We start from the raw sequence: 27,662 nt of genomic DNA on the forward strand, positions 1-27,662 counted from the left end.
TCCGGGAGGAAACGCTCCGGGATCTACACGTTCCGGGATCCGGGGGGAAACGCTCTGGGATCTACACGCTCCGAGATCTGGGGGAAACGCTCCGGGATCTGCATGCTCCGGGGGACACGCTCCGGGATCTGGGGGAAACGCTCCGGGATCTACACGCTCCGAGATCTGGGGGAAACGCTCCGGGATCCGGGGGACACGCTCCGGGATCTACACGCTCCGAGATCGGGGGACACGCTCCGGGATCTACGGGAAAACGCTCCGGGATCTACAAGCTCCGAGATCGGGGGACACGCTCCGGGATCTACACACTCCGGGATCCGGGGGAAACGCTCCGGGATCTGGGGGACACGCTCCGGGATCTACAGGCTCCGAGATCGGGGGTCACGCTCCGGGATCTACAAGCTCCGAGATCTGGGTAAAACGCTCCAGGATCTACATGCTCCGGGATCCTGGGGAAACGCTCCTGGATCTACACGCTCCAGGATCCGGGGGAAAGGCTCCGGGATCTACACGCTCCGGGATCCGGGGGAAACGCTCCTGGATCTACACGCTCTGAGATCGGGGGACACGCTCCTGGATCTACACGCTCTGGGATCTGGGGGAAACGCTCCGGGATCTACATGCTCCGGGATCCGGGGGAAACGCTCCAGGATCTACACGCTCCGGCATCCGGGGGAAACGCTCCGCGATCTGGGGACACGCTCCGGGATCTACACGCTCCGGGATCTGCACGCTCCGAGATCGGGGGACACGCTCCGGATCTACACGCTCCGGGATCCGGGGGAATGCGCCGGGAGCTGGGGATAATTCTCCGGGACCAGGAGGAAATGCTCCGGGATGTGGGGTTAATTCTCCGGGATCCGTGTGGATGAAATTACAAGCAGGCAGTGTCTCCCAGCGCCTGGGCCTTGGCTCTCCTCACTCTGCACTTACACCTGGATATAACGAATAATCTCACTCAGGTCATATCCTGTCACGGCGAAGGCGTTTCCTCGCGGGTCACAGAACTTGGCTCCGCAGACCTGAACGTCTGTCACGCACTCCGTGTGGCTGTGCTCCACCTGCGAAGGAAAGATGTCCCTTTATATCCTCCAAGTTAACGTCACTTGCTGGGGCTTTTCTGCCCACTTCATGTTTGCTGGATGCTGTAAATAGTTTGGCATTTACAGCCTCCCTATTACAGCAAGGCCTCAAGCACAGCCCAGGCCTGTCCCACCCATCTCTGCTCAGCTCCAAGTTTAGGCTCAGTGTTTCTAATGGAAATGATCAGCGGGCGACTGCGGGGGGGAACAAACAGGGGTCGGGAGGGTCAGGGAGCGGGGGGTCAGGGAGCAGGGGTGTCGGGGGTCGGGGAGCAGGGGTCGGGGAGCAGGGGTCGGGGAGCAGGGGTCGGGGAGCAGGGGTCGGGGAGCAGGGGTCGGGGAGCAGGGGTCGGGGAGCAGGGGTCGGGGAGCAGGGGTCGGGGGGAGGGGAGCGGGGGGTCAGGGAGCAGGGGTGTCGGGGGTCGGGGGTCAGGGAGCGGGGAGCAGGGGCCGGGGAGAGGGGAACGGGGGTCTGGGGGGAGGGGAGCGGGGGGAGGGGAGCGGGGGGGGGGTCAGGGAGCAGGGGCCGGGGAGAGGGGAACGGGGGTCTGGGGGGAGGGGAGCGGGGGGAGGGGAGCGGGGGGGGGAGGGGAGCGGGGGGGGGTCAGGGAGCAGGGGGAGGGGTCGGGGAGCGGGGGTCGGGGAGCAGGGGTCGGGGAGCAGGGGTCGGGGAGCAGGGGTCGGGGAGCAGGGGTCGGGGAGCAGGGGTCGGGGTCGGGGAGCAGGGGTCGGGGTCGGGGAGCAGGGGTCGGGGTCGGGGAGCAGGGGTCGGGGTCGGGGAGCAGGGGTCGGGGTCGGGGTCGGGGAGCAGGGGGAGGGGTCGGGGAGCAGGGGGAGGGGTCGGGGAGCAGGGGGAGGGGTCGGGGAGCAGGGGGAGGGGTCGGGGAGCAGGGGGAGGGGTCGGGGAGCAGGGGGAGGGGAGCGGGGGTCGTGGAGCGGGGGGAGGGGTCGGGGGGAGGGGAGAAGCAGCAGTGAGAGAACAGACGAACAGAGGGGGAATGAATATTGTGACAGTGCGGCCAGTGAGCCTGTGGATATAACTACTGTCGGGTGCCTGCAATGGTAAATGCAGTGATGGAAGTCGAGGCCGTGCCTTAATACTGGTACGTACTGGAATTAGGCCAGTGACTGGGCCCAGGCCGGTCGGCTGTCTGTAACGTGGAGTTTGTGAGCGAGAGATGAGCTGCTGAATGTAAAGTTGGTGTAAAGCTGGTTAAATCTACCCTTTGCTCCACTGACTAACACTGCCCCCTCCTTACCTCGATGGCGTTGGACTCTGGGTTTCGAGAGAGTCTCCAGACCCTGACAAAGGAGTCCTCAGCCCCCGACAGCAGCTGTGTGGAGACAGAGTTTATGATGTGTGGTGAAGCAATGCCGACTCGGTAAAGTGCCTGTAAGCAGTGAGAGGGAACACAGCCTGCCAGCATCAGGCCGCGAGAAGCCAACACACCGAGACAGAAAGCAGCTGACCGTACCTTGCCGCTGTCAGACGCGATGTCCAGTGCACAGACCCAGCGGCCGTGAGCATTCACCTCCACCTGCATTGCACCAGTCTCAGCGTCGTACATCTGGATCTGGCCGTTCCCATATCCGGCTGCGATCATCCCACTCCACATCTTTACAGACGAGCAAGTGCTCCTGGGAACAGGCAACGATCGGCAGGTTAGCACCTGGGATTCAGCGGATGGCCACCATCCCGTGGCACTACTGCAGGAGAATCAGGGAGCACTGCCAGTGTCTTGCCCAATATTGATAGGGACATAGTCGGAGCAGGAGTCGGCCATTCGGCCCCTCGAGTCTGCCACTTAATACCATCATGGGTGATCTGATCATGGACTCAGCTCCACTTCCCTGCCCGCTCCCCATAACCCCTTATTCCCTTATCAGTTAAGAAACTGTCTATCTCTGTCTTAAATTTATTCAATGACCCAGCCTCCACAGCTCTCTGAGGCAGTGAATTCCACAGATTTACAACCCTCTGAGAAGAAATTCCTCCTCATCTCAGTTTTAAATGGGTGGCCCCTTATTCTAAGACCATGCCCCCTAGTTCTAGTCTCCCCCATCAGTGGGAACATCCTCTCTGCATCCACCTTGTCAAGCCCCCTCATAATCTTATACGTTTCGATAAGATCACCTCTCATTCTTCTGAATTCCAATGTGTAGAGGCCCAACCTACTCAATCTTTCCTCAAGTCAACCCCCTCATCCCCGGAATCAACCGAGTGAACCTTCTCTGAACTGCCTCCAAAGCAAGTATATCCTTTCGTAAATATGGAAACCAAAACTGCACACAGTACTCCAGGTGTGGCCTCACCAATACCCTGTATAACTGGAGCAAGACTTCCCTGCTTTTATACTCCATCCCCTTTGCAATAAAGGCCAAGATACCATTGGCCCTTCCTGATCACTTGCTGTACCTGCATACTAACCTTTTCTGTTTCACCACCACCACTAACCACCACCACCTCTAACCACCACCACCTCTAACCACCACCACCTCTAACCACCACCACCACTAACCACCTCTAACCACCACTAACCACCTCTAACCACCACCACCTCTAACCACCACCACCTCTAACCACCACCACCACTAACCACCTCTAACCACCACCACCTCTAACTACCACCAACCACCTCTAACCACCACCACCACTAACCACCACCACCTCTAACCACCACCACCTCTAACCACCACCACCTCTAACCACCACCACCACCACTAACCACCACCACCTCTAACCACCACCACCACTAACCACCACCACCACTAACCACCACCACCACTAACCACCACCACCTCTAACCACCACCACTAACCACCACCACCACTAACCACCACCACCACTAACCACCACCACCACTAACCACCACCACCTCTAACCACCACCACTAACCACCACCACCACTAACCACCACCACCACTAACCACCACCACCTCTAACCACCACCACCACTAACCACCACCACCACTAACCACCACCAGCAGCAGAGCTTTGCAGTCAGCTTGGTCTCTGGACCTGTGCTTTGTGTAGAATGGTTGCCGTTTGCCTACACACCAATAGCCAATGCACTGCAAAGTAAATCACTCTGCGGTTGCTTTGAGAGAGTTCCGTGCAATAAGGTGCTGCGATAAGGGACTGTATAAATGAGGGGCCTGGGTACAGTGGACAGGAAGGATCTGTTTCCCTTGGCAGAGGGGTCAACAACCAGGGTGCATAGATTTAAAGTAATTGGGGTGAGGTTTAGAGGGGATTTGGGTGGAAATGTTTGTACCCAGAGGGTGGTGAGGGTCTGGAACTCACGGCCTGAAAGGGTGGTAGAGGCAGAAACCCTCACCACATTTAAAACATACTTGGATGTGCACCTGAAGTGCCGTAACCCACAGGGCTATGGACCGAGAGCTGGAAAGTGGAATTAGGCTGGGTAGCTCTTGGTCTGCCGGTGTGGACACGATGGGCCGAATGGCCTCCTGTGCTGTAAATTACAATGGTTGTATGAAATGCAGGTTCTCATTATAACTGTACCGTGTGGGGTCAGGGCAGCCCTCTGCACTGCCACAGTGTACAGTTCGCATTTACCCCGAGTAAGGGTCAGTGTCTGATCTCTATAGGTATCATTCACCACCTCCGATTATATCTCTGCCTCAAAATCACTCCGTGATATTTAGCATCATTCATAATAATGTGTATCTGTACACGACTAGAGGACTAGAATACAGGGGTCGAGGTTATGCTGCAGCTGTACAAAGTCCTGGTTAGACCACACCTGGAGCACTGGGAGCAATTCTGGGCCCACACGTGGAGCACTGTGAGCAGTTCTGGGCCTCACACCTGGAGCACTGTGAGCAGTTCTGGCCCCACACCTGGAGCACTGTGAGCAGTTCTGGGCCTCACACCTGGAGCACTGTGAGCAGTTCCCGGCCCCACACCTGGAGCACTGTGAGCAGTTCTGGGCCCCACACCTGGAGCACTGGGAGCAGTTCTGGGCCTACACCTGGAGCACTGTGAGCAGTTCTGGGCCTACACCTGGAGCACTGTGAGCAGTTCTGGGCCCCACACCTGGAGCACTGTGAGCAGTTCTGGGCCCCACACCTGGAGCACTGTGAGCAGTTCTGGGCCCACACCTGGAGCACTGGGAGCAGTTCTGGGCCCCACACCTGGAGCACTGGGAGCAGTTCTGGGCCCAAACCTGGAGCGCTGTGAGCAGTTCTGGGCCCAAACCTGGAGCACTGTGAGCAGTTCTGGGCCCCACACCTTAGGGAAGATTATATGGACCTCGGAGGGAGGGCAGGGTGGATTTACCAGGATGATAACTCTTCTCCAAGGGTTAGAAACATAGAAAATAGGTGCAGGAGTAGGCCATTCGACCCTTCGAGCCTGCACCACCATTCAATATCATGGCTGATCATGTAACTTCAGTATCCCATTCCTATAGTTAAGTTACCTGGAGAGATTACACAAATTAGGGCTGTATTCCCTGGAGTTCAGAAGGTTTAAGGGATGATTTGATCAAAGTTTTCAAGCTATTTCAAGAGGCCCTCCATGGCCTTGCCCCTCCCTATCTCTGTAATCTCCTCCAGCCTCACAATTCCGCACCCCCCACCCCCGATGTATCTGCACTCCTCTAACTCTGCCCTCTTGACCATCCCTGATTATAATCGCTCCACCATCAGTGGTCGTGCCTTCAGCTGCCTGGGCCCCAAGCTCTGGAACTCCCTCCCTAAATCTCTCCACCTCTCTCTCCTCCTTTAAGACGCTCCTTAAAAGTTCCCTCTCTGACCAGGCTTTTGTGACTTGGCCTGATTTCTTATCCAGCTCGGTGACAGATGTATTTGTTGGTCTTATAACCCTCCTGTGAAGTGCCTGGGGACGTTTTACTACGTAAAAGGCGCTATATAAATACACGCTGTTGATGTATTAACTGGAACAGATAGGTAGGTTGGGGAGTCTCGGACTGGGGGACATGATCGAAACATGAGTGAAATTAGGAAACACTCTACACACACAGGGTGGGAGAGCTTTGGGACTCCCTTCCACAAATGGCAATTGATGCGAGATCCACTTTTAATTTTAAATTGGAGATTGATAGCTTTCTGTTAACCAAAGGTACCAAGGGATGTGGGCCAAAGGTGGCTCTCTGGAGTTAGGTCACAGATCTCAGTGAATGGCGCAACATGCTCAAGGGGCTGAATGGCCTCCTCCTGTTCCTGTGTGTGTGGCAAGAGTTCATGGAGGAACGTGGTTGGGGCCCAGGAGAGGCGCGAGTTCGGGGCCCAGGAGAGGCGAGGGCCCTGGGACATACGGACCAGCCCACACTGCGATATGTGGGCACACTATGTCCGTGCAGCAGAGCAGGTCTCCAGTCGTCTTGGTTAACCCTTGCCCCTGGACCAAGACCTCGCTCTGTCAAACCTGTGTGGTGGCTGGTGTGTAATGGTCACCACACGTTAAAACAATCCACCCACAGGCATCTTCCACCCTTCAATTGGAGTTCAGGACTGGAATATTAGGTCCTTCATTGAAACATCTGTGAACTCAGCCCTTTTTCGTGTGGAAGCAAGTCATCCTCACTTCAAGGGACTGCCTATGATGATGGTGTTTGTGGGGGGGGGGGTGTGTGTGTGGGGTGTGTGGGGGTTGGGGGTTGAGGGGTGTGTGGGGGTTGGGGGGTGTGTGGGGGTTGGGGGGCGTGCGGGGTTGGGGGGCGTGCGGGGGTTGGGGGGCGTGCGGGGTTGGGGGGCGTGCGGGGGTTGGGGGGCGTGCGGGGGTTGGGGGGCGTGCGGGGGGGAGGGGCGTGCGGGGGGGAGGGGCGTGCGGGGGGGAGGGGCGTGCGGGGGGGAGGGGCGTGCGGGGGGGAGGGCGTGCGGGGGGGAGGGGCGTGCGGGGGGGAGGGGCGTGCGGGGGGAGGGGCGTGCGGGGGGGAGGGGCGTGCGGGGGGGGAGGGGCGTGCGGGGGGGAGGGGCGTGCGGGGGGGAGGGGCGTGCGGGGGGGAGGGGCGTGCGGGGGGGGAGGGGCGTGCGGGGGGGAGGGGCGTGCGGGGGGGAGGGGCGTGCGGGGGGGAGGGGCGTGCGGGGGGGAGGGGCGTGCGGGGGGGAGGGGCGTGCGGGGGGAGGGGCGTGCGGGGGGGAGGGGCGTGCGGGGGGGAGGGGCGTGCGGGGGGAGGGGCGTGCGGGGGGGAGGGGCGTGCGGGGGGAGGGGCGTGCGGGGGGGAGGGGCGTGCGGGGGGAGGGGCGTGCGGGGGGGAGGGGCGTGCGGGGGGGGAGGGGCGTGCGGGGGGGAGGGGCGTGCGGGGGGGAGGGGCGTGCGGGGGGGAGGGGCGTGCGGGGGGGAGGGGCGTGCGGGGGGGAGGGGCGTGCGGGGGGAGGGGTGCGGGGGGGAGGGGCGTGCGGGGGGAGAGGGGCGTGCGGGGGGGAGGGGCGTGCGGGGGGGAGGGGCGTGCGGGGGGGAGGGGCGTGCGGGGGGGAGGGGCGTGCGGGGGGGAGGGGCGTGCGGGGGGGAGGGGCGTGCGGGGGGGAGGGGCGTGCGGGGGGGAGGGGCGTGCGGGGGGGAGGGGCGTGCGGGGGGGAGGGGCGTGCGGGGGGGAGGGGCGTGCGGGGGGGAGGGGCGTGCGGGGGGGAGGGGCGTGCGGGGGGGAGGGGCGTGCGGGGGGGAGGGGCGTGCGGGGGGGAGGGGCGTGCGGGGGGGAGGGGCGTGCGGGGGGGAGGGGCGTGCGGGGGGGAGGGGCGTGCGGGGGGGAGGGGCGTGCGGGGGGGAGGGGCGTGCGGGGGGGAGGGGCGTGCGGGGGGGAGGGGCGTGCGGGGGGGAGGGGCGTGCGGGGGGGAGGGGCGTGCGGGGGGGAGGGGCGTGCGGGGGGGAGGGGCGTGCGGGGGGGAGGGGCGTGCGGGGGGGAGGGGCGTGCGGGGGGGAGGGGCGTGCGGGGGGGAGGGGCGTGCGGGGGGGAGGGGCGTGCGGGGGGGAGGGGCGTGCGGGGGGGGAGGGGCGTGCGGGGGGGAGGGGCGTGCGGGGGGGGAGGGGCGTGCGGGGGGGGAGGGGCGTGCGGGGGGGGAGGGGCGTGCGGGGGGGAGGGGCGTGCGGGGGGGAGGGGCGTGCGGGGGGGTGTGTGGGGGGGGTGTGGGGGGGGTGGGTGTGGGGAGGGCGTGCGGGGGGGTGTGTGGGGGGTGGGTGTAGGGAGGGTGTGTGGGGGGTGTGGGGGGTGCGGAGGGTGTGTGGGGGGTGTGTGGGGTTATTTATTTGGTCTTGAGCCCTTTCTCATGGTCTGTGAGGACGTGAAGAGATGATTGATCACAGGCAGTCCCTCGGAATCGAGCAAGACTTGCTTCCGCTCATCACAAGTCCTTAGGTGGCTGTGCATCCAATATGGGAACCACAGTCCCTGTCACAGGTGGGACAGACAGTGGTTGAGGGAAGGGGAGGGTGGGACAGACAGTGGTTGAGGGAAGGGGAGGGTGGGACAGACAGTGGTTGAGGGAAGGGGAGGGTGGGACAGGCAGTGGTTGAGGGAAGGGGAGGGTGGGACAGGCAGTGGTTGAGGGAAGGGGAGGGTGGGACTGGTTTGCCGCACGCTCCTTCCGCTGCCTGTGCTTGATTTCTGCACGCTCTCGGCGATGAGACTCGAGGTGCTCAGCGCCCACCTGGATGCACTTCCTCCACTTAGGGCGGTCTTTGGCCAGGGACTACCAGGTGTCAGTGGGAATGTTGCACTTTATCAGGGAGGCTTTGAGCCAAGCGCTCTACTCAGAACTCCTTCACGGCAAATGAGCCCAAGGTGGGCAGCGGAAACGTTACAGGGACACCCTCAAAGCCTCCCCGAAGAGATGATTATTCGAGAAGTAAAACACTTGCAACTGTTCAGAGTCACAAAGTTATTAAACAGATGAGTGAGAAACATGGAGACAGTGATTGGGATTTGGGGACAGTGGGATCAAATTGGCCAAAGGGCCTTCAGGCCCTCCTCGGTGACCAATGTTCTGACCATTGTTAGTTCAGGCTCAATACAAATGGTTGTGCAGGTGTCCCGGGACAGGGAAACCAGGCAGCAGTGCTACTTTCCACATGACTTTATTCTGGGGATGTGGGCCACACAGGCAAGAACCCACCCCTCGATCCGGTCACACCCTTGCTAGACTGACTGGCTGGAAGGGCACCACGAGTGAACCACATAGTGTGGGACTGGAGTCACAAGGACACCAGGCCAGAGAAAGGTATCAGAGAAGCAGCTGGGTTTTTAACCTGGTCATGGTGGGATTTGAACTCAAGCTCTGGGTAATCGGGCTCCCACATCAGTCTCTCTCATTACAGCAGCACAGTCAGTAATTATCAACAAGCTGCAAATCTCAGCAGGTCAGGCAGCATCTGTGGAGAGAGAAAGAGAGTTAATGTTTTAGGCGGATGAGCTGAAACATTAACTCTGTTTCTCTCCACAGATCCTGCCTGATCCACTGAGATTTCCATATTTTCTGTTTGTATTTAAGATTCAAGCATCTGCGGTTTTTTGCTTTTGTGTTGTCAATAACCTACCTGTTGCTCTGTTAGTTGATGCATTGATTGCTGGAGTGAGACACAGACCCGGACATCACTTACCCATAAGATGAAATCTTGTGGATTAATTTAAAATCTTCCCCGGATTTCCAGATACACAGGACCCCGGAATCATCGGCCGTCACCAGATCTGCAATACATCCCTGTAGAATCAAACCGTCATCAATGCACCCTTATATTCATAGATATTTCATAGGTTTTATCTTTATCGGTTATTTTAGATCATATTCTGAAATTTGCAAGTTTTGATTTCTTTATTAAAACCTGTCTGTAATATTTGTTCCTCTGGAACAATTGTAATAAATTTGAGGTATTAACATACCATTTCATTATTACTGTTTTCCTATGTCCCTGGGGCGAAGGAGCAGTGAGAGACTGTGGAGGGATGTGATTGGGGCCTAGGGGAGGCAAGAGTTCGGGGCCAGGGGCAGCACGGGCCCAGCCCACACTGTGCGATAAGTATGCACTAGGTCCGTGCAGCAGAGCAGGTCTCCAGTCGTCCTGGTTAACCCTTGCCCCTGGACCAAGACCTCGCTCTGTCAAGCCCCGTGTGGTGGCTGGTGTGTAACGGTCACCCCACGTTAAAACAATCCACCCACAGGCATCTTCCACCCTTCAGGATGTAGTTCGGGATCTGGAATATTAGGTCCTTCATTGAAACACCTGGGAACTCTTTGGCATGGAAGCATGTCATCCTTGATTTGAGGGACTTCCTATGATGATGATAGTCATGGGTACACACGGGCTATCTGGGATGTGGGAGAACCCTGGGATCGGGACTCACAATGCACCTGCACCATGAGCCCTGCTTAAACCTTCCTGCCCCAGCTCCCTTAGTCAATGCATCGGCAGCTTCTCTTCCCTCACACGCACAGAGACACACAGACACAGGCAGGCACCGGCGCACACAGGCACCGGCGCACACAGGCACCGGCGCACACAGGCACCGGCGCGCCCGCACACAGGCACCGGCGCACACAGGCACCGGCGCGCCCGCACACAGGCACCGGCGCACACAGGCACCGGCGCGCCCGCACACAGGCACCGGCGCACACAGGCACCGGCGCACACAGGCACCGGCGCGCCCGCACACAGGCACCGGCGCACACAGGCACCGGCGCACACAGGCACCGGCGCACACAGGCACCGGCGCGCCCGCACACAGGCACCGGCGCACACAGGCACCGGCGCACACAGGCACCGGCGCACACAGGCACCGGCGCGCCCGCGCACACAGGCACCGGCGCACACAGGCACCGGCGCGCCCGCACACAGGCACCGGCGCGCCCGCGCACACAGACACCGGCGCACACAGGCACCGGCGCGCCCGCACACAGACACCGGCGCACACAGGCACCGGCGCACACAGGCACCGGCGCGCCCGCACACAGGCACCGGCGCGCCCGCGCACACAGACACCGGCGCACACAGGCACCGGCGCGCCCGCACACAGACACCGGCGCACACAGGCACCGGCGCACACAGGCACCGGCGCGCCCGCACACAGGCACCGGCGCACACAGGCACCGGCGCACACAGGCACCGGCGCGCCCGCACACAGGCACCGGCGCACACAGGCACCGGCGCACACAGGCACCGGCGCACACAGGCACCGGCGCGCCCGCGCACACAGGCACCGGCGCACACAGGCACCGGCGCGCCCGCGCACACAGGCACCGGCGCACACAGGCACCGGCGCGCCCGCGCACAGGCACCGGCGCACACAGGCACCGGCGCACACAGGCACCGGCGCGCCCGCACACAGGCACCGGCGCGCACAGGCACCGGCGCGCCCGCACACAGGCACCGGCGCGCCCGCACACAGGCACCGGCGCACACAGGCACCGGCGCACACAGGCACCGGCGCGCCCGCACACAGGCACCGGCGCGCACAGGCACCGGCGCGCCCGCACACAGGCACCGGCGCGCCCAGGCACCGGCGCGCCCGCACACAGGCACCGCGCACCCGCACACAGGCACCGGCGCGCCCGCACACAGGCACCGGCGCGCCCGCACACAGGCACCGGCGCGCCCGCACACAGGCACCGGCGCGCCCGCACACAGGCACCGGCGCGCCCGCACACAGGCACCGGCGCGCCCGCACACAGGCACCGGCGCGCCCGCACACAGGCACCGGCGCGCCCAGGCACCGGCGCGCACAGGCACCGGCGCGCACAGGCACCGGCGCGCACAGGCACCGGCGCACACAGGCACCGGCGCACACAGGCACCGGCGCACACAGGCACCGGCGCACACAGGCACCGGCGCACACAGGCACCGGCGCACACAGGCACCGGCGCACACAGGCACCGGCGCACACAGGCACCGGCGCGCCCGCACACAGGCACCGCGCACCCAGTGTGGAAATGTATTTTTATCTAAGCTGATACCATACGGTATTTGTGTGCCTTTTGATTAAAATGGAGTCCTGGCCCTTCCAGAACTTTCTGCATTTGAGCAGTCAGCTTGCATAAACAGCTAAACCTGCTGTGAGATGGCTGATGGCCATCAGACAGCTAGGAGACAAGTCATGCTGAGACAAGTAACCCCCCCATGGTGCTCTCCTATTGTCTACACTACAGGAGTTCCATGTCACCCCACCCTTATCTTCTAGCCATTATCTCTTTCCGAGACCTCATCCATTTGAAGCAAACAGGTAAACTGACCAGGAAATTGGATAATCCTGACACAATACAAGACAGGTGATAGCCCATTACCTATGACTCATGGAGTAATGGCCGTTTGGCTTTCTGATAACCCTGACAAAAGGAAATATCTGGATACCATGTCAGGACCAGGATATAGTAATTAACTCTTTATCTGTATTCACTGACTGTGAGACAGAGCAATACACAGGGAGAGGCCAGAACTTGGGTTTTACTGTATAAATATCTTGTGAAGCTGTACCATTGCGGAGGTGTTCATTTAGCCCTTGACTGAGTGAAACCTACCCCTTGCGAGCAAGTAAATTAAAAGGGAAACTATTAAAAAAAAAAGCGCTAATCGATCGAAGGTTCTTATGTGATAAGATTTTTATTGTTTTTAATTCGGAAGGGGTTCTTATGTGATAAGACTATTAAAAAAAAAAGAGCGCAATCGATCAAAGAGTTTGGGTACGGAACCTTAAGTTTTATCAGCTGTTATTAGGATAAGTTAAGGACTCGGTCTGTAGTGGCGTACAACGCAGACTGAGAATTTGTTTAGAGGTTATGATTTGTGTACTCACGGGAATATTGTTTGTTGTCCTTGTATTACTGTTGTGTGCAATACCTTTGTGAGTCATTGCCATTAGAGAAACGGGAAGAGTCACTAGGGAAAATTGTGATTCGGAAAAAAAAAAACACAAGGATTGATTAAGAAAAGAAACAGTAACTGATTGATCAACTACGGTTGGTTCGTGCCAACATATCTCACACACCCAGACTGAGCCCGAATTAAGAGCCTTTTCAGGCCACGTAACGGCCAGGAGAAGTGGGCGTAGAGAACTCGGTTGGCCGAAAGGATTGTGAGATCAGAAACTGTGGAAAATCTTAGATGATCCAGAATAGGTGCCGGAGCAAGTTAAAACACCACAAAAGGCACACCAGCCTATGTCATGCTCCAGAATTGTGGTCAGTCTTCAATTGACCAAAGAAACAAAAACCAGTAAAGTGGACTAAGGGTGAAAACAGGCCATTTCCACCCGATGGTTCATTTAATTTAGAGAGAACAACGTGTCTAGAGGAATGTCTTATAAACAGAGATCCAGGTAAAAAAAAAGGAAAGTAATAGAAAAGGCCTGGGTTCCGATTCTTCAAGCCCATGTAAAATTAACAGAGGAAGTAAATCAAATGAAAAAAAAAGAGAACCTGATAGTGACTTATGAAAAAAAAATGAAGCTAGTAAAAGAAAAAGCTTTATTGAATGGAGAGAGACTTGTGAATGTCTTGTCTTTGAATGAGAGTGCGTGAATGTCTTGTCTTTGAATGAGAGTGCTTCTGTCTTTTTTCCTTGTGTCTGGAAACCTGTTTGGAAAAGTTGTGGAGCTGCCTGTTTGTTTTAGCTCCACCCACTTTTTCAAACAAAGTGAAGTTTTTTAACCCTTCATAGTGTTGTCCTGTATGTGGGAAGTTTAAGACATTTTAAGTTAGAAGCGCAGGTGTGGATTTATTCGGATGAGAGGTTACGGAGCTAGGAAATGCACAAAGGATAGGTTTGTTGAGACATGGTCCCGGTGGTTAAAAGTTGTAATGCCTTTTTTTTTAAAAAAGCCTTTGTGGGTCTCTCGAGGTGCAGGCTGGGGGAGTACACTCTCATTGTCCTTGGTGTAAAATCTTGGTACAAAAGCTTCTAACTCAGTAGGAGGATTTTTTTGGATAAAGAGTGGCAGTACAATAATTGAATTGGGATTTTGAGATATTTCAGGTGATCTCCTTGATCAACATTTTGAGTGTATTGGAAAAATCTTGGGTTTGGAGGCCTTTTAATAAGATTAGAAAACAAGTACTTTACATTCTGTGATCTGTGAATCACTATAAGCATAAATGAGAAGTCCGTGTAACACACAGATTTGTCCAGTTCAGAAGCCCACACAAATGGAGGTTTGTCCATGACCTACGAGCTGTGAATGAATCTACTATATTCTCACAATGCTTAAAGGATGTGGAATGAAGTATCCCGGAATGCTTTCCAGAACCTTAAGCAGTCCCTCACTTCAGCACCAGCCTTGGGATTACCAGATTACACTAAGCTATTCAACTTATTTGTGCATCACAAGTCGGGTTTTGCACAATCTGTTTTGACTCAGTTACATGGGGACAGGCAGCAACCGGTAGCATATTTCAGTACCCAACTAGACCCAGTGGCACCGGACTACCAGGATGTCTTCCTTCGTTGGCAACAGCTTATTATGCTATGCAACAGGCTCAGACAATAACTCTAAATCATCAGACCATTTTATATATCCCACACTCTGTTGAGATTTTACTTACTAAGTGTGCCACCTAACCTCCGCAAGAACCACTAAATATGAAGTCGAACTGTTATCAAATCCGAACCTTATCATCAAAAGATGTACTACCTTAAATCCATCCACTCTACTCCCCACGGAAGACGACGGCGAACCCCATTCATGTGAAATGGTAACCGAATTAGTGACTAAACCACGTATCAATCTAACAGATGTACCAATGTGTAACCCTGAGCTAGTGTACTATGTTGACGGATCAGACTTACGAAATGATAAGGGCCAACTGAGAGCAGCTTATGCAATTGTAACTCAGTTTAATTTTGTCGAAACAGCCTCTCTTCCAGACTCCGTTTCAGCCCAACAAGCCGAATTGTTTGCGTTAACTTGAGCCTGTATTCTAGCTGAAGGACACACAGTTAATATCTACACTGACTCCAGGTATGCTTTTGGGGTATCACATGACTATGGACAAATTTGGAAGATTCGCGGGTACCTGACTTCTTCAGGAACCCCTATCAAAAATGCAGAACAAGTGGAAAATCTCCTGCGAGCCATTCAATGCCCTTTGAAACTTGCCATTATCAAATGCCAGGCACATACAGGCCAGTCGAATGAGGTGGCACTTGGGAATGCCAGAGCTGATAATGCAGCTAAGTCAGCAGCTCTGTCAAAAGGGGGGATGCAGGTGTCATTGTTCCCACTAAGGAACAGTAATTGCTCAGACCCACCACCCAGTATTAATGACGTGCTGGCCTTTCAGACACAGGCCAGTACGGAGGAGGAGGTGGAGACAGACCCACCACCCACTATTAATGACGTGCTGGCCTTTCAGACACAGGCCAGTACGGAGGAGGAGGTGGAGACAGACCCGCCACCCACTATTAATGACGTGCTGGCCTTTCAGACACAGGCCAGTACGGAGGAGGTGGTGACCTGGACGAAGGATCAATGTTATAAAAATCCAGAAGGAATATGGGTTCACCATGACGGCCGCGTGGTGGCCCCTAGATCCTTACTTCCATGGATTGCCCGATGTGTTCATACATTCACACATGCAGGCAAAGGGGGATTGGCAGATTATATTTTGGCAACTTGGTATGCACCAGGTATTTCGGCAATTGCAAAACAAATCTGTGAAAATTGTGTTACCTGTCAGACAATGAATCCGGGTAAGACGGAAAAAGTAGAATCTGCCTCCCACCCAAATCCAGTCGGGCCTTTTGTACATTTACAAATGGATTTTATTGAATTACCTATGTGTATGGGATTCAAGTATGTATCAGTTATTGTAGATGTGTTCTCTAGATGGATTGAAGCCTTTCCATGTAAAAAGGCCGATGCCACTACTGTTGCTAAATGTTTGTTAAAAGAAATTGTACCGCGCTTCGGAATCCCTGCTAAGCTTTCCAGTGATAACGGGTCACATTTCACGGGAACTGTTATAAGAGAAATGTGTAAAGCTTTACAGATTAATCAACGTTTTCATTGCAGTTATCATCCACAATCAGCTGGACTTGTTGAAAGATATAATGGGATGCTTAAAAATAAGCTGGCAAAACTATGCAATGACACTGGACTGAAATGGACAGAACTGTTGCCCTTAGCTTTGATGGTAATGCGATCTGCAACCAACAGAACAACAGGCCTGTCACCACATGAGATAGTTATGGGACGTCCCCAACGACTACCTTTTACAGCACCATTTACTGCAAAACAGATGGACATCCACAAAATGGAGGAAAATATGTTGAATTATTGTATTGCACTAACCAAATGTATTTCCAGCTTTCATTCACAGGTAAAGGAAGCCCAAGTCAAGCCAGCGGAAGGGAAGTGTCATAACCTGGAGCCAGGGGAATTCGTTTACATCAAGATTTTTAAAAGGAAAAGCAGTCTACAGCCAAGATTCGAAGGACCATACCAGGTCTTGCTGGCGACCAATACTGCAATCAAGGTAAAGGAAAGACCAACATGGATCCACGCATCCCATTGCAAACGGGCACCCGACCAGGAGGAAGGGACGAAGGAATCAGAGGAACAGAAAAAGGAAGACTGAATAAAGAACTGTATGGACTATGGGGACTGATGGTGCTGGGCTTGACAGGGTTTTACTTCACATTATTGATTACACCAGGGGTACAGACCCACCACCGAAGGGAATTGCACGTAAACGTATTTATGGCACTGAGTCATAGGTATGCTCAAGAAAGAAACTTGTCGAGTTGTTGGATATGTTCCCATGTACCTGTCCACTCCAGGGGGGGTATTCCCCTGAGATCTGTCCCCTTTAACGAATCAGAAATGGTAGAATGGTTGACAGTGCAAAACAGGACAAAACTAACTAAGGGGCCAGAAACGAAGGAGCAAACAGAATGGAGGTCGGCAGGGTATAAACTTACAGCCTTCCAGGGATGGTACCAGCCCAATTATGATAATAACCATCAGCCTCCCTTCCTAAGCATTACTCCCAGAATAAGAAATCCTGAAGGTATAATATGCCTAGTGAGTAATGAGACAAAAGGACCAGAAATGGGACGCAGCAAGTGTTCCCAAATGATTAAATGGCAAGCCACAACTAATCCCAGAGAGAAAGATAGCAACCGTTGGCTGGACAACGGTCCATAACAAAGCCCCAGGTGAAGGGTGGGAAGGTGAGACCACTCGAGTAGGGACAGTGCGAAAGGACCAGGAGCTGACGTCCTATAATTGCACCTACTTTATTTGTGGCCATAAAGCCTACCCATGGTTACCAGCCAACTGGACAGGGTCCTGTTACTTAGGATATGTGGTACCCCTTATCAGATCAGTAAGGACTCTAAGGGAGGCCTATGGAAGCCACAGATTTAAACGGGATTTAACGTGGCTAAACGGAATATTCAAGGTAATGGTGCCACCCTATGGAATAGCATCGACCGAATGGCAGTTACGGGAACTGGCTAACTTAGTAGAATCAGTAGCCAACGCAACTTCCCAAGCCTTTGAAGGGATAAATGACGAAATGGTAGCTATTCGAACAGTGGCTCTCCAAAATCGTATGGCCTTAGATTATCTCCTAGCCAAGGAGGGAGGGACATGCGCATTAATAGGTGAAGAATGCTGTACATATATCCCAGATAAATCAGAAGATATCGGCAGTCTAGCTGAAAACATCAGGAAAAAGGTAATAGAGTATAAACAGACAGTTGGCCAGGACGGTATCACCTTGTGGGGTTGGGCATCAGGATGGTTGGGAGCCCTGGGGAAATCTGTGGTACAGGGTTTGATCATATTCCTGCTGATAGTCTTCACCCTGTATCTATTATTTGTCGTCATTAAGTGTTGCTGTGCCAGGGTTGGAGAAACTATGTTACCTACCGAGACCACGGCTAGAGTTATGGTCGCAACAACTGCTGAAGGCTCTTGTGTAGAAATGGAAATGGAGAGACTGTACAAGATCAGAATGGATTGAGTTGTCCTTGTGAAGGACAAAATGGGGGAATGTGGAAATGTATTTTTATCTAAGCTGATACCATACGGTATTTGTGTGCCTTTTGATTAAAATGGAGTCCTGGCCCTTCCAGAACTTTCTGCATTTTAGCAGCCAGCTTGCATAAACAGCTAAACCTGCTGTGAGATGGCTGATGGCCATCAGACAGCTAGGAGACAAGTCATGCTGAGACAAGTAACCCCCATGGTGCTCTCCTATTGTCTACACTACAGGAGTTCCATGTCACCCCACCCTTATCTTCTAGCCATTATCTCTTTCCGAGACCTCATCCATTTGATGCAAACAGGTAAACTGACCAGGAAATTGGATAATCCTGACACAATACAAGACAGGTGATAGCCCATTACCTATGACTCATGGAGTAATGGCCGTTTGGCTTTCTGATAACCCTGACAAAAGGAAATATCTGGACACCATGTCAGGACCAGGATATAGTAATTAACTCTTTATCTGTATTCACTGACTGTGAGACAGAGCAATACACAGGGAGAGGCCAGAACTTGGGTTTTACTGTATAAATATCTTGTGAAGCTGTACCATTGCGGAGGTGTTCATTTAGCCCTTGACTGAGTGAAACCTACCCCTTGCGAGCAAGTAAATTAAAAGGGAAACTTCCATCGGAGCTGTAAGTGTCGGAGTCATTCTTTTCTGAGGTCGAGATTTCGACACCAGGCACCGGCGCACACAGGCACCGGCGCGCCCGCACACAGGCACCGGCGCGCCCGCACACAGGCACCGGCGCGCCCGCACACAGGCACCGGCGCGCCCGCACACAGGCACCGGCGCACACAGGCACCGGCGCGCACAGGCACCGGCGCGCCCAGGCACCGGCGCGCCCGCACACAGGCACCGGCGCGCCCGCACACAGGCACCGGCGCACACAGGCACCTGCGCGCCCGCACACAGGCACCGGCGCACACAGGCACCGCCCGCGCACACAGGCACCGCCGCACACAGGCACCGGCGCACACAGGCACCGGCGCACACAGGCACCGGCGCACACAGGCACCGGCGCACACAGGCACCGGCGCGCCCGCACACAGGCACCGGCGCACACAGGCACCTGCGCGCCCGCACACAGGCACCGGCGCACACAGGCACCGCCCGCGCACAGGCACCGCCGCACACAGGCACCGGCGCACACAGGCACCGGCGCACACAGGCACCGGCGCGCCCGCACACAGGCACCGGCGCACACAGGCACCGGCGCACACAGGCACCGCCCGCGCACACAGGCACCGGCGCACACAGGCACCGGCGCACACAGGCACCGGCGCGCCCGCACACAGGCACCGGCGCTCCCGCACACAGGCACCGGCGCGCGCCCGCACACAGGCACCGGCGCGCGCCCGCACACAGGCACCGGCGCGCGCCCGCACACAGGCACCGGCGCGCGCCCGCACACAGGCACCGACGCGCCCGCACACAGGCACCGGCGCGCCCGCACACAGGCACCGGCGCGCCCGCACACAGGCACCGGCGCGCCCGCACAGGCGCGCCCGCACACAGGCACCGGCGCGCCCGCACACAGGCACCGGCGCGCCCGCACACAGGCACCGGCGCGCCCGCACACAGGCACCGCCCGCGCACACAGGCACCGCCCGCGCACACAGGCACCGCCCGCGCACACAGGCACCGCCCGCGCACTCACTAAACACCCCCAGGATCTATCCTTAGCTTCCTCCTCGACATAACATAAGAAATAGGAGCAGGAGTCGGCCATTCGGCCCCTCGAGCCTGCTCCGCCATTTAATATGATCATGGCTGACCCAATCATGGACTCAGGTCCACTTCCCCACCCGCTCCCCATAACTTCTTAGCCGAGGCAAATGGAATGGTGGCCTTTATCTCAAGGGGGGGCTGGAATACAAAAGTGAGGATGTAAGTAATGCTTCAGTTGTACAGAGCTCGGGTTAGACCCCACCTGGAGTAACTGCGTCCAGTTCCGGGCCCCGTCCCTCAGGACAGACATGCAGACTTGGAGGGCCAGCGCTGATTCACCAGAATTACACCCAGGCTTAAAGGGTTAAATTATGAGGGCAGGTTACAGAAACTAGGCTGGCATTCCCTGGAGTTTAGATGGTTGAGGGTTGATGTAATGGAACATAAACAGGAGAAGGCCATTCGGCCCCTCGAGCCTGCTCCGCCATTTAATACGATCATGGCTGATCCGATCATGGACTCAGCTCCACTTCCCCGCCCGCTCCCCATAACTTCTTATCCCCTTAATCCCTTGTCGGTTATAATAATTCCCTTGTCAGTTATAATGGAGGTAATAAAATGATAGAGATTCGGTGGTGTGGGTACCGAGGAACTATTTCCTGTGGTGGAAATCCAGAACAAGGCGGCACAATCTTAAAATGACCTCTCGGCCGCCCGGAGGGAAAGCAGGAAGCACTTTTCCCACACAAAGGGGAGGGGAAATCTCAAACTCTCTCCTCCCAAAAGGCTGTGGATCCTGGGGGTCAATTGGAGCTTTCAGGACTGAGATTATTCGATATAAGTTAGGGAAGGGTAGCAAGGTGGCTGAATGGAGTGAAGGTGCAGATCACCCAGGGTGCAATGAAATGGAGGGGCAGAACGTACCAACAGGCCTCACAACTCATACCTTGTGTTCAGAGCAGTCACACGCGATGTCAGTGATGGGCTCTCTGTGTTCCTCCAACACGTCAGACACAGTGATGTTTGTCCCTTTTGGGGGAATATTGAAGACTAGGATGGATCCTGTCGAGGAGCCTGGAATGAGAGACACACACTCAGAAATCCTCAGCAAAGCAGGAATTAGGGAACAGAGCGCAAAGTGAATAAAATGTACAGGAAGGTGGGATGTCCCAGCCGTTCAGCCAGCAGCTGAGGGGAGGGGAGGTGTAGGGGTCACACACTGAAAGCATGAACTGGTCAGATCTCTGCTAATGCTGACTGACCTGCTGAGCATTATCTCACTTTCAGATTAGGGAGCTCTGCGACAGGATATAACTCTTTACCCACCCAACTACATCGGTCTGGCTATCAGCAGTTTCACCGGGCAGAAGAAAAGGAGGTGAGGGGTTGAGGTGGGAAGGGGTGGGAGTATGAGAGAGAGGGGAATAAGGAGAGAAAGCAAGGAGGAGGGAGAAATTCATGCTGAGTTTTATCAATCACAGGCTGTTGAAAAGGTCGAGCAGTGTAGGACGAGTGAGGCCAGAGGTGCCCCCAAATGGAGCTATTAGCGAAAACAGGGACCTTGGAGTTGGAGTTTGGACACAAGCAGCATTTGCTCGGGAGACACAGAGAGGCGCCGTCTCCCATGTCGGGTGTGACAGGAAAAGAGAGATGGCAAAGGGCTCTAGCATTGACGACAGTAAGCTCCATGGCGGGCGGTGACTGTGAATACCGGGTCGACTGGGCCCAACAAGCAGCTGGATATTATCCTGGAAACCCGGGATGAGGTGGAGGAAAAGAAACTCTAGATCCAAACAGCAGTACTGGCGAGCTGGCCTCCCGATTCACGGTACGGCATACCTCCCAACAGCTCCCCCCCACACACACACACAGTTGTTGGGAGGGGAGGGGAGGGGTTCGAAACATTTCACACAGGCAGGCAGGCAAAGTGCAGATGCTGTTATGGGGAGGGGGCCCACCATTTGCAGGGTTTACCAGAGCGGATTGAGCTGAGATATTGACCAAATGCAGAGAGTCGCCTTATTCTCGTACTCCATTTTCCCTGCCCTAATCACAAAGGGTTTGATTAGGGCAGGGAAAATGGAGTACGAGAAGAAGCTTGCAGGGAACATTAAGACGGATTGCAAAAGTTTCTATAGATATGTAAAGAGAAAAAGGTTAGTAAAGACAAACGTAGGTCCCCTGCAGTCAGAATCAGGGGAAGTCATAACGGGGAACAAAGAAATGGCGGACCAATTGAACAAGTACTTTGGTTCGGTATTCACTGAGGAGGACACAAACAACCTTCCGGATATAAAAGGGGTCGGAGGGTCTAGTAAGGAGGAGGAACTGAGGGAAATCCTTATTAGTCGGGAAATTGTGTTGGGGAAATTGATGGGATTGAAGGCCGATAAATCCCCAGGGCCTGATGGACTGCATCCCAGAGTACTTAAGGAGGTGGCCTTGGAAATAGTGGATGCATTGACAGTCATTTTCCAACATTCCATTGACTCTGGATCAGTTCCTATGGAGTGGAGGGTAGCCAATGTAACCCCACTTTTTAAAAAAGGAGGGAGAGAGAAAACAGGGAATTACAGACCGGTCAGCCTGACATCGGTAGTGGGTAAAATGATGGAATCAATTATTAAGGATGTCATCGCAGTGCATTTGGAAAGAGGTAATATGATAGGTCCAAGTCAGCATGGATTTGTGAAAGGGAAATCATGCTTGACAAATCTTCTGGAATTTTTTGAGGATGTTTCCAGTAGAGTGGACAAGGGAGAACCAGTTGATGTGGTATATTTGGACTTTCAGAAGGCTTTCGACAAGGTCCCACACAAGAGATTAATGTGCAAAGTTAAAGCACATGGGATTGGGGGTAGTGTGCTGACATGGATTGAGAACTGGTTGTCAGACAGGAAGCAAAGAGTAGGAGTAAATGGGGACTTTTCAGAATGGCAGGCAGTGACTAGTGGGGTACCGCAAGGTTCTGTGCTGGGGCCCCAGCTGTTTACACTGTACATTAATGATTTAGACGAGGGGATTAAATGTAGTATCTCCAAATTTGCGGATGACACTAAGTTGGGTGGCAGTGTGAGCTGCAAGGAGGATTCTATGAGGCTGCAGAGCGACTTGGATAGGTTAGGTGAGTGGGCAAATGCATGGCAGATGAAGTATAATGTGGATAAATGTGAGGTTATCCACTTTGGTGGTAAAAACAGAGAGACAGACTATTATCTGAATGGTGACAGATTAGGAAAAGGGGAGGTGCAACGAGACCTGGGTGTCATGGTACATCAGTCATTGAAGGTTGGCATGCAGGTACAGCAGGCGGTTAAGAAAGCAAATGGCATGTTGGCCTTCATAGCGAGGGGATTTGAGTACAAGGGCAGGGAGGTGTTACTACAATTGTACAGGGCCTTGGTGAGGCCACACCTGGAGTATTGTGTACAGTTTTGGTCTCCTAACCTGAGGAAGGACATTCTTGCTATTGAGGGAGTGCAGCGAAGGTTCACCAGACTGATTCCCGGGATGGTGGGACTGACATATCAAGAAAGACTGGATCAACTGGGCTTGTATTCACTGGAGTTCAGAAGAATGAGAGGGGACCTCATAGAAACGTTTAAAATTCTGACGGGGTTAGACAGGTTAGATGCAGGAAGAATGTTCCCAATGTTGGGGAAGTCGAGAACCAGGGGACACAGTCTAAGGATAAGGGGGAAGCCATTTCGGACTGAGATGAGGAGGAATTTCTTCACCCAGAGAGTGGTGAACCTGTGGAATTCTCTACCACAGAAAGTTGTTGAGGCCAATTCACTAAATATATTCAAAAAGGAGTTAGATGAAGTCCTTACTACTAGGGGAATCAAGGGGTATGGTGAGAAAGCAGGAATGGGGTACTGAAGTTGCATGTTCAGCCATGAACTCATTGAATGGCGGTGCAGGTTAGAAGGGCCGAATGGCCGACTCCTGCACCTATTTTCTATGTTTCTATGTTTCTATCTATGCAGCCTGGTCCTGACTATACTGTGAGAGGGTGTACAGACCAGTGTTCACAACAACCAAACTAGGGCCAACAGATCATTTCTGATTGAGGCTTGACAACAAGGGGAGAGAGAAATACCATTAACTGGAAGAGATTCAGGACAGAGAGCAGGAGAAAGTTGTGTTTACACAGAGGGTTGTGAGGCTGCGATGTCACTACTGGAGTTAGTGACTGAATCATCATCATAGGCAGTCCATGGGAATCGAGGAAACATAGAAACATAGAAAATAGGTGCAGGAGTAGGCCATTCGGCCCTTCTAGCCTGCACCGCCATTCAATGAGTTCATGGCTGAACATGCAACTTCAGTACCCCATTCCTGCTTTCTCACCATACCCCTTGATCCCCCTAGTAGTAAGGATTTCATCAAACTCCTTTTTGAATATATTTAGTGAATTGGCCTCAACAACTTTCTGTGGTAGAGAATTCCACAGGTTCACCACTCTCTGGGTGAAGAAATTCCTCCTCATCTCGGTCCTAAATGGCTTCCCCCTTATCCTTAGACTGTGTCCCCTGGTTCTGGACTTCCCCAACATTGGGAACATTCTTCCTGCATCGAACCTGTCTAACCCCGTCAGAATTTTAAACATTTCTATGAGGTCCCCTCTCATTCTTCTGAACTCCAGTGAATACAAGCCCAGTTGATCCAGTCTTTCTTGATAGGTCAGTCCCACCATCCCGGGAATCAGTCTGGTGAACCTTTGCTGCACTCCCTCAATAGCAAGAATGTCCTTCCTCAGGTTAGGAGACCAAAACTGTACACAATACTCCAGGTGTGGCCTCACCAAGGCCCTGTACAATTGTAGCAACACCTCCCTGCCCTTGTACTCAAATCCCCTCGCTATGAAGGCCAACATGCCATTTGCTTTCTTAACCGCCTGCTGTACCTGCATGCCAACCTTCAATGACTGATGTACCATGACACCCAGGTCTCGTTGCACCTTCCCTTTTCCTAATCTGTCACCATTCAGATAATAGTCTGTCTCTCTGTTTTTACCACCAAAGTGGATAACCTCACATTTATCCACATTATACTTCATCTGCCATGCATTTGCCCACTCACCTAACCTATCCAAGTCGCTCTGCAGCCTCATAGAATCCTCCTTGCAGCTCACACTGCCACCCAACTTAGTGTCATTCGCAAATTTGGAGATACTGCATTTAATCCCCTCGTCTAAATCATTAATGTACAATGTAAACAGCTGGGGCCCCAGCACAGAACCTTGCGGTACCCCACTAGTCACTGCCTGCCATTCTGAAAAGACTTGCTTCCACTCTAAAAATCAGTCCTCAGGTGACTGAACAGTCCAATAAAGGAACCACAGTCCCTGTCACAGGTGGGACAGACAGTGGTTGAGGGAAGGGGAGGGTGGGACAGGTTTGCCGCACGCTCCTTCCGCTGCCTGCGCTTGATTTCTGCATGCTCTCGGCGATGAGACTCGAGGTGCTCAGCGCCCTCCCGGATGCACTTACTCCACTCAGGGCGGTCTTTGCCCAGGGACTCCAAGGTGTCAGTGGGGATGTTGCACTTTATCAGGGAGGCTTTCAGGGGGTCCCTGTAACGTTTCCTCTACCCACCTTTGGCTCGTTTGCCATGAAGGAGTTCCGAGCAGAGCGCTTCTTTGGGAGTCTCGTGTCGGGCATGCAAACTGTGGCCCACCCAGCGGAGACCATGCCAACTGTTAGATTAGGTTGGACAGGTTGGTGAAGGAACGGAGTATGGGCACATGGGATTAGGATACTGCTCGTGTGGAGGATAAACACAAACACTGACTGCTTGGGTCGAACGGCCCATTTCCCATGTTGTAACGACTGTGTAATTCTGGGCACAGTACTTACCCACACAGATGTAGTGGCTCTTGGTTGCTGCAATCCCTCGGGCAAACACAGCAGCTGCTGGGAAAAGGAAAACAAGGAAAAATGGATTGTCCGCCATCAGAATGTCTGGGGACAGGGATGGCTCACTCAGCGCCACAAGTCTGTCCCCATGTGATCACTACATCTCAAACCCAGCCCCACAAGTCTGTCCCCATGTGATCACAACATCTCAAAACCAGCCCCACAAGTCTGTCCCCATGTGATCACAACATCTCAAAACCAGCCCCACAAGTCTGTCCCCATGTGATCACAACATCTCAAACCCAGCCCCACAAGTCTGTCCCCATGTGATCACTACATCTCAAACCCAGCCCCACAAGTCTGTCCCCATGTGATCACTACAATATCTCAAACCCAGCCCCACAAGTCTGTGCCCATGTGATCACAACATCTCAAACCCAGCCCCACAAGTCTGTCCCCATGTGATCACTACATCTCAAACCCAGCCCCACAAGTCTGTCCCCATGTGATCACTACAATATCTCAAACCCAGCCCCACAAGTCTGTGCCCATGTGATCACAACATCTCAAACCCAGCCCCACAAGCCTGTGCCCATGTGATCACTACAATATCTCAAACCCAGCCCCACAAGTCTGTCCCCATGTGATCACTACAATATCTCAAACCCAGCCCCACAAGCCTGTGCCCATGTGATCACAACAACATCTCAAACCCAGCCCCACAAGCCTGTCCCCATGTGATCACTACATCTCAAACCCACCCCCACAAGTCTGTCCCCATGTGATCACAACATCTCAAACCCAGCCCCACAAGTCTGTCCCCATGTGATCACTACATCTCAAACCCACCCCCACAAGTCTGTCCCCATGTGATCACTACATCTCAAACCCACCCCCACAAGTCTGTCCCCATGTGATCACTACTAAATCTCAAACCCACCCCCACAAGTCTGTCCCCATGTGATCACAACATCTCAAACCCAGCCCCACAAGCCTGTCCCCACGTGATCACTACATCTCAAACCCAGCCCCACAAGCCTGTGCCCATGTGATCACTAGATCTCAAACCCAGACCCACAAGTCTGTCCCCATGTGATCACTACATCTCAAACCAAGACCCACAAGTCTGTCCCCATGTGATCACTACATCTCAAACCCAGCCCCACAAGTCTGTCCCCATGTGATCACTACATCTCAAACCCAGCCCCACAAGTCTGTCCCCATGTGATCACTACATCTCAAACCCAGCCCCACAAGTCTGTCCCCATGTGATCACAACATCTCAAACCCAGCCCCACAAGCCTGTCCCCATGTGATCACTACATCTCAAACCCACCCCCACAAGTCTGTCCCCATGTGATCACTACATCTCAAACCCAGCCCCACAAGTCTGTCCCCATGTGATCACTACAACATCTCAAACCCAGCCCCACAAGTCTGTCCCCATGTGATCACTACATCTCAAACCCAGCCCCACAAGCCTGTGCCCATGTGATCACTACATCTCAAACCCAGCCCCACAAGTCTGTTCCCATGTGATCACTACATCTCAAACCCAGCCCCACATCTCAAACCCACCCCCACAAGCCTGTCCCCATGTGATCACAACATCTCAAACCAAGCCTCACAAGCCTGTCCCCATGTGATCACTACATCTCAAACCCAGCCCCACAAGCCTGTCCCCATGTGATCACTACATCTCAAACCCAGCCCCACAAGTCTGTCCCCATGTGATCACAACAACATCTCAAACCCAGCCCCACAAGCCTGTCCCCATGTGATCACTACATCTCAAACCCACCCCCACAAGTCTGTCCCCATGTGATCACTACATCTCAAACCCAGCCCCACAAGCCTGTCCCCATGTGATCACTACATCTCAAACCCAGCCCCACAAGTCTGTCCCCATGTGATCACTGCATCTCAAACCCAGCCCCACAAGTCTGTCCCCATGTGATCACTACATCTCAAACCAAGCCACACAAGTCTGTCCCCATGTGATCACGACATCTCAAACCCAGCCCCACAAGTCTGTCCCCATGTGATCACTACATCTCAAACCCAGCCCCACAAGTCTGTCCCC

At 54.6% G+C, this 27,662-nt stretch overlaps 1 protein-coding gene across 1 annotated transcript in view; it reads right to left on the bottom strand.

Moving 5' to 3' along the window:
• Positions 1 to 344: 344 nt before the first annotated feature.
• LOC139242010 (WD repeat-containing protein 54-like) overlaps positions 345 to 27,662 on the bottom strand; it is an 85,746-nt gene continuing 58,428 nt past the window's right edge. Inside the window, exons 2-7 of the mRNA XM_070870144.1 lie at positions 25,580 to 25,636; positions 20,665 to 20,792; positions 9,664 to 9,764; positions 2,558 to 2,720; positions 2,342 to 2,416; positions 345 to 1,061 (exon numbers count right to left, since the gene is read on the bottom strand). Coding sequence (XP_070726245.1) covers positions 930 to 1,061; positions 2,342 to 2,416; positions 2,558 to 2,720; positions 9,664 to 9,764; positions 20,665 to 20,792; positions 25,580 to 25,636 — 656 coding nt within the window. The 3' untranslated portion in view covers positions 345 to 929. The remainder of the gene's footprint in view (positions 1,062 to 2,341; positions 2,417 to 2,557; positions 2,721 to 9,663; positions 9,765 to 20,664; positions 20,793 to 25,579; positions 25,637 to 27,662) is intronic.

The sequence above is a fragment of the Pristiophorus japonicus genome, unplaced genomic scaffold (genome assembly GCF_044704955.1).
Source record: "Pristiophorus japonicus isolate sPriJap1 unplaced genomic scaffold, sPriJap1.hap1 HAP1_SCAFFOLD_1169, whole genome shotgun sequence".
In the NCBI taxonomy this organism is placed as follows: Eukaryota; Metazoa; Chordata; class Chondrichthyes; family Pristiophoridae; genus Pristiophorus; species Pristiophorus japonicus.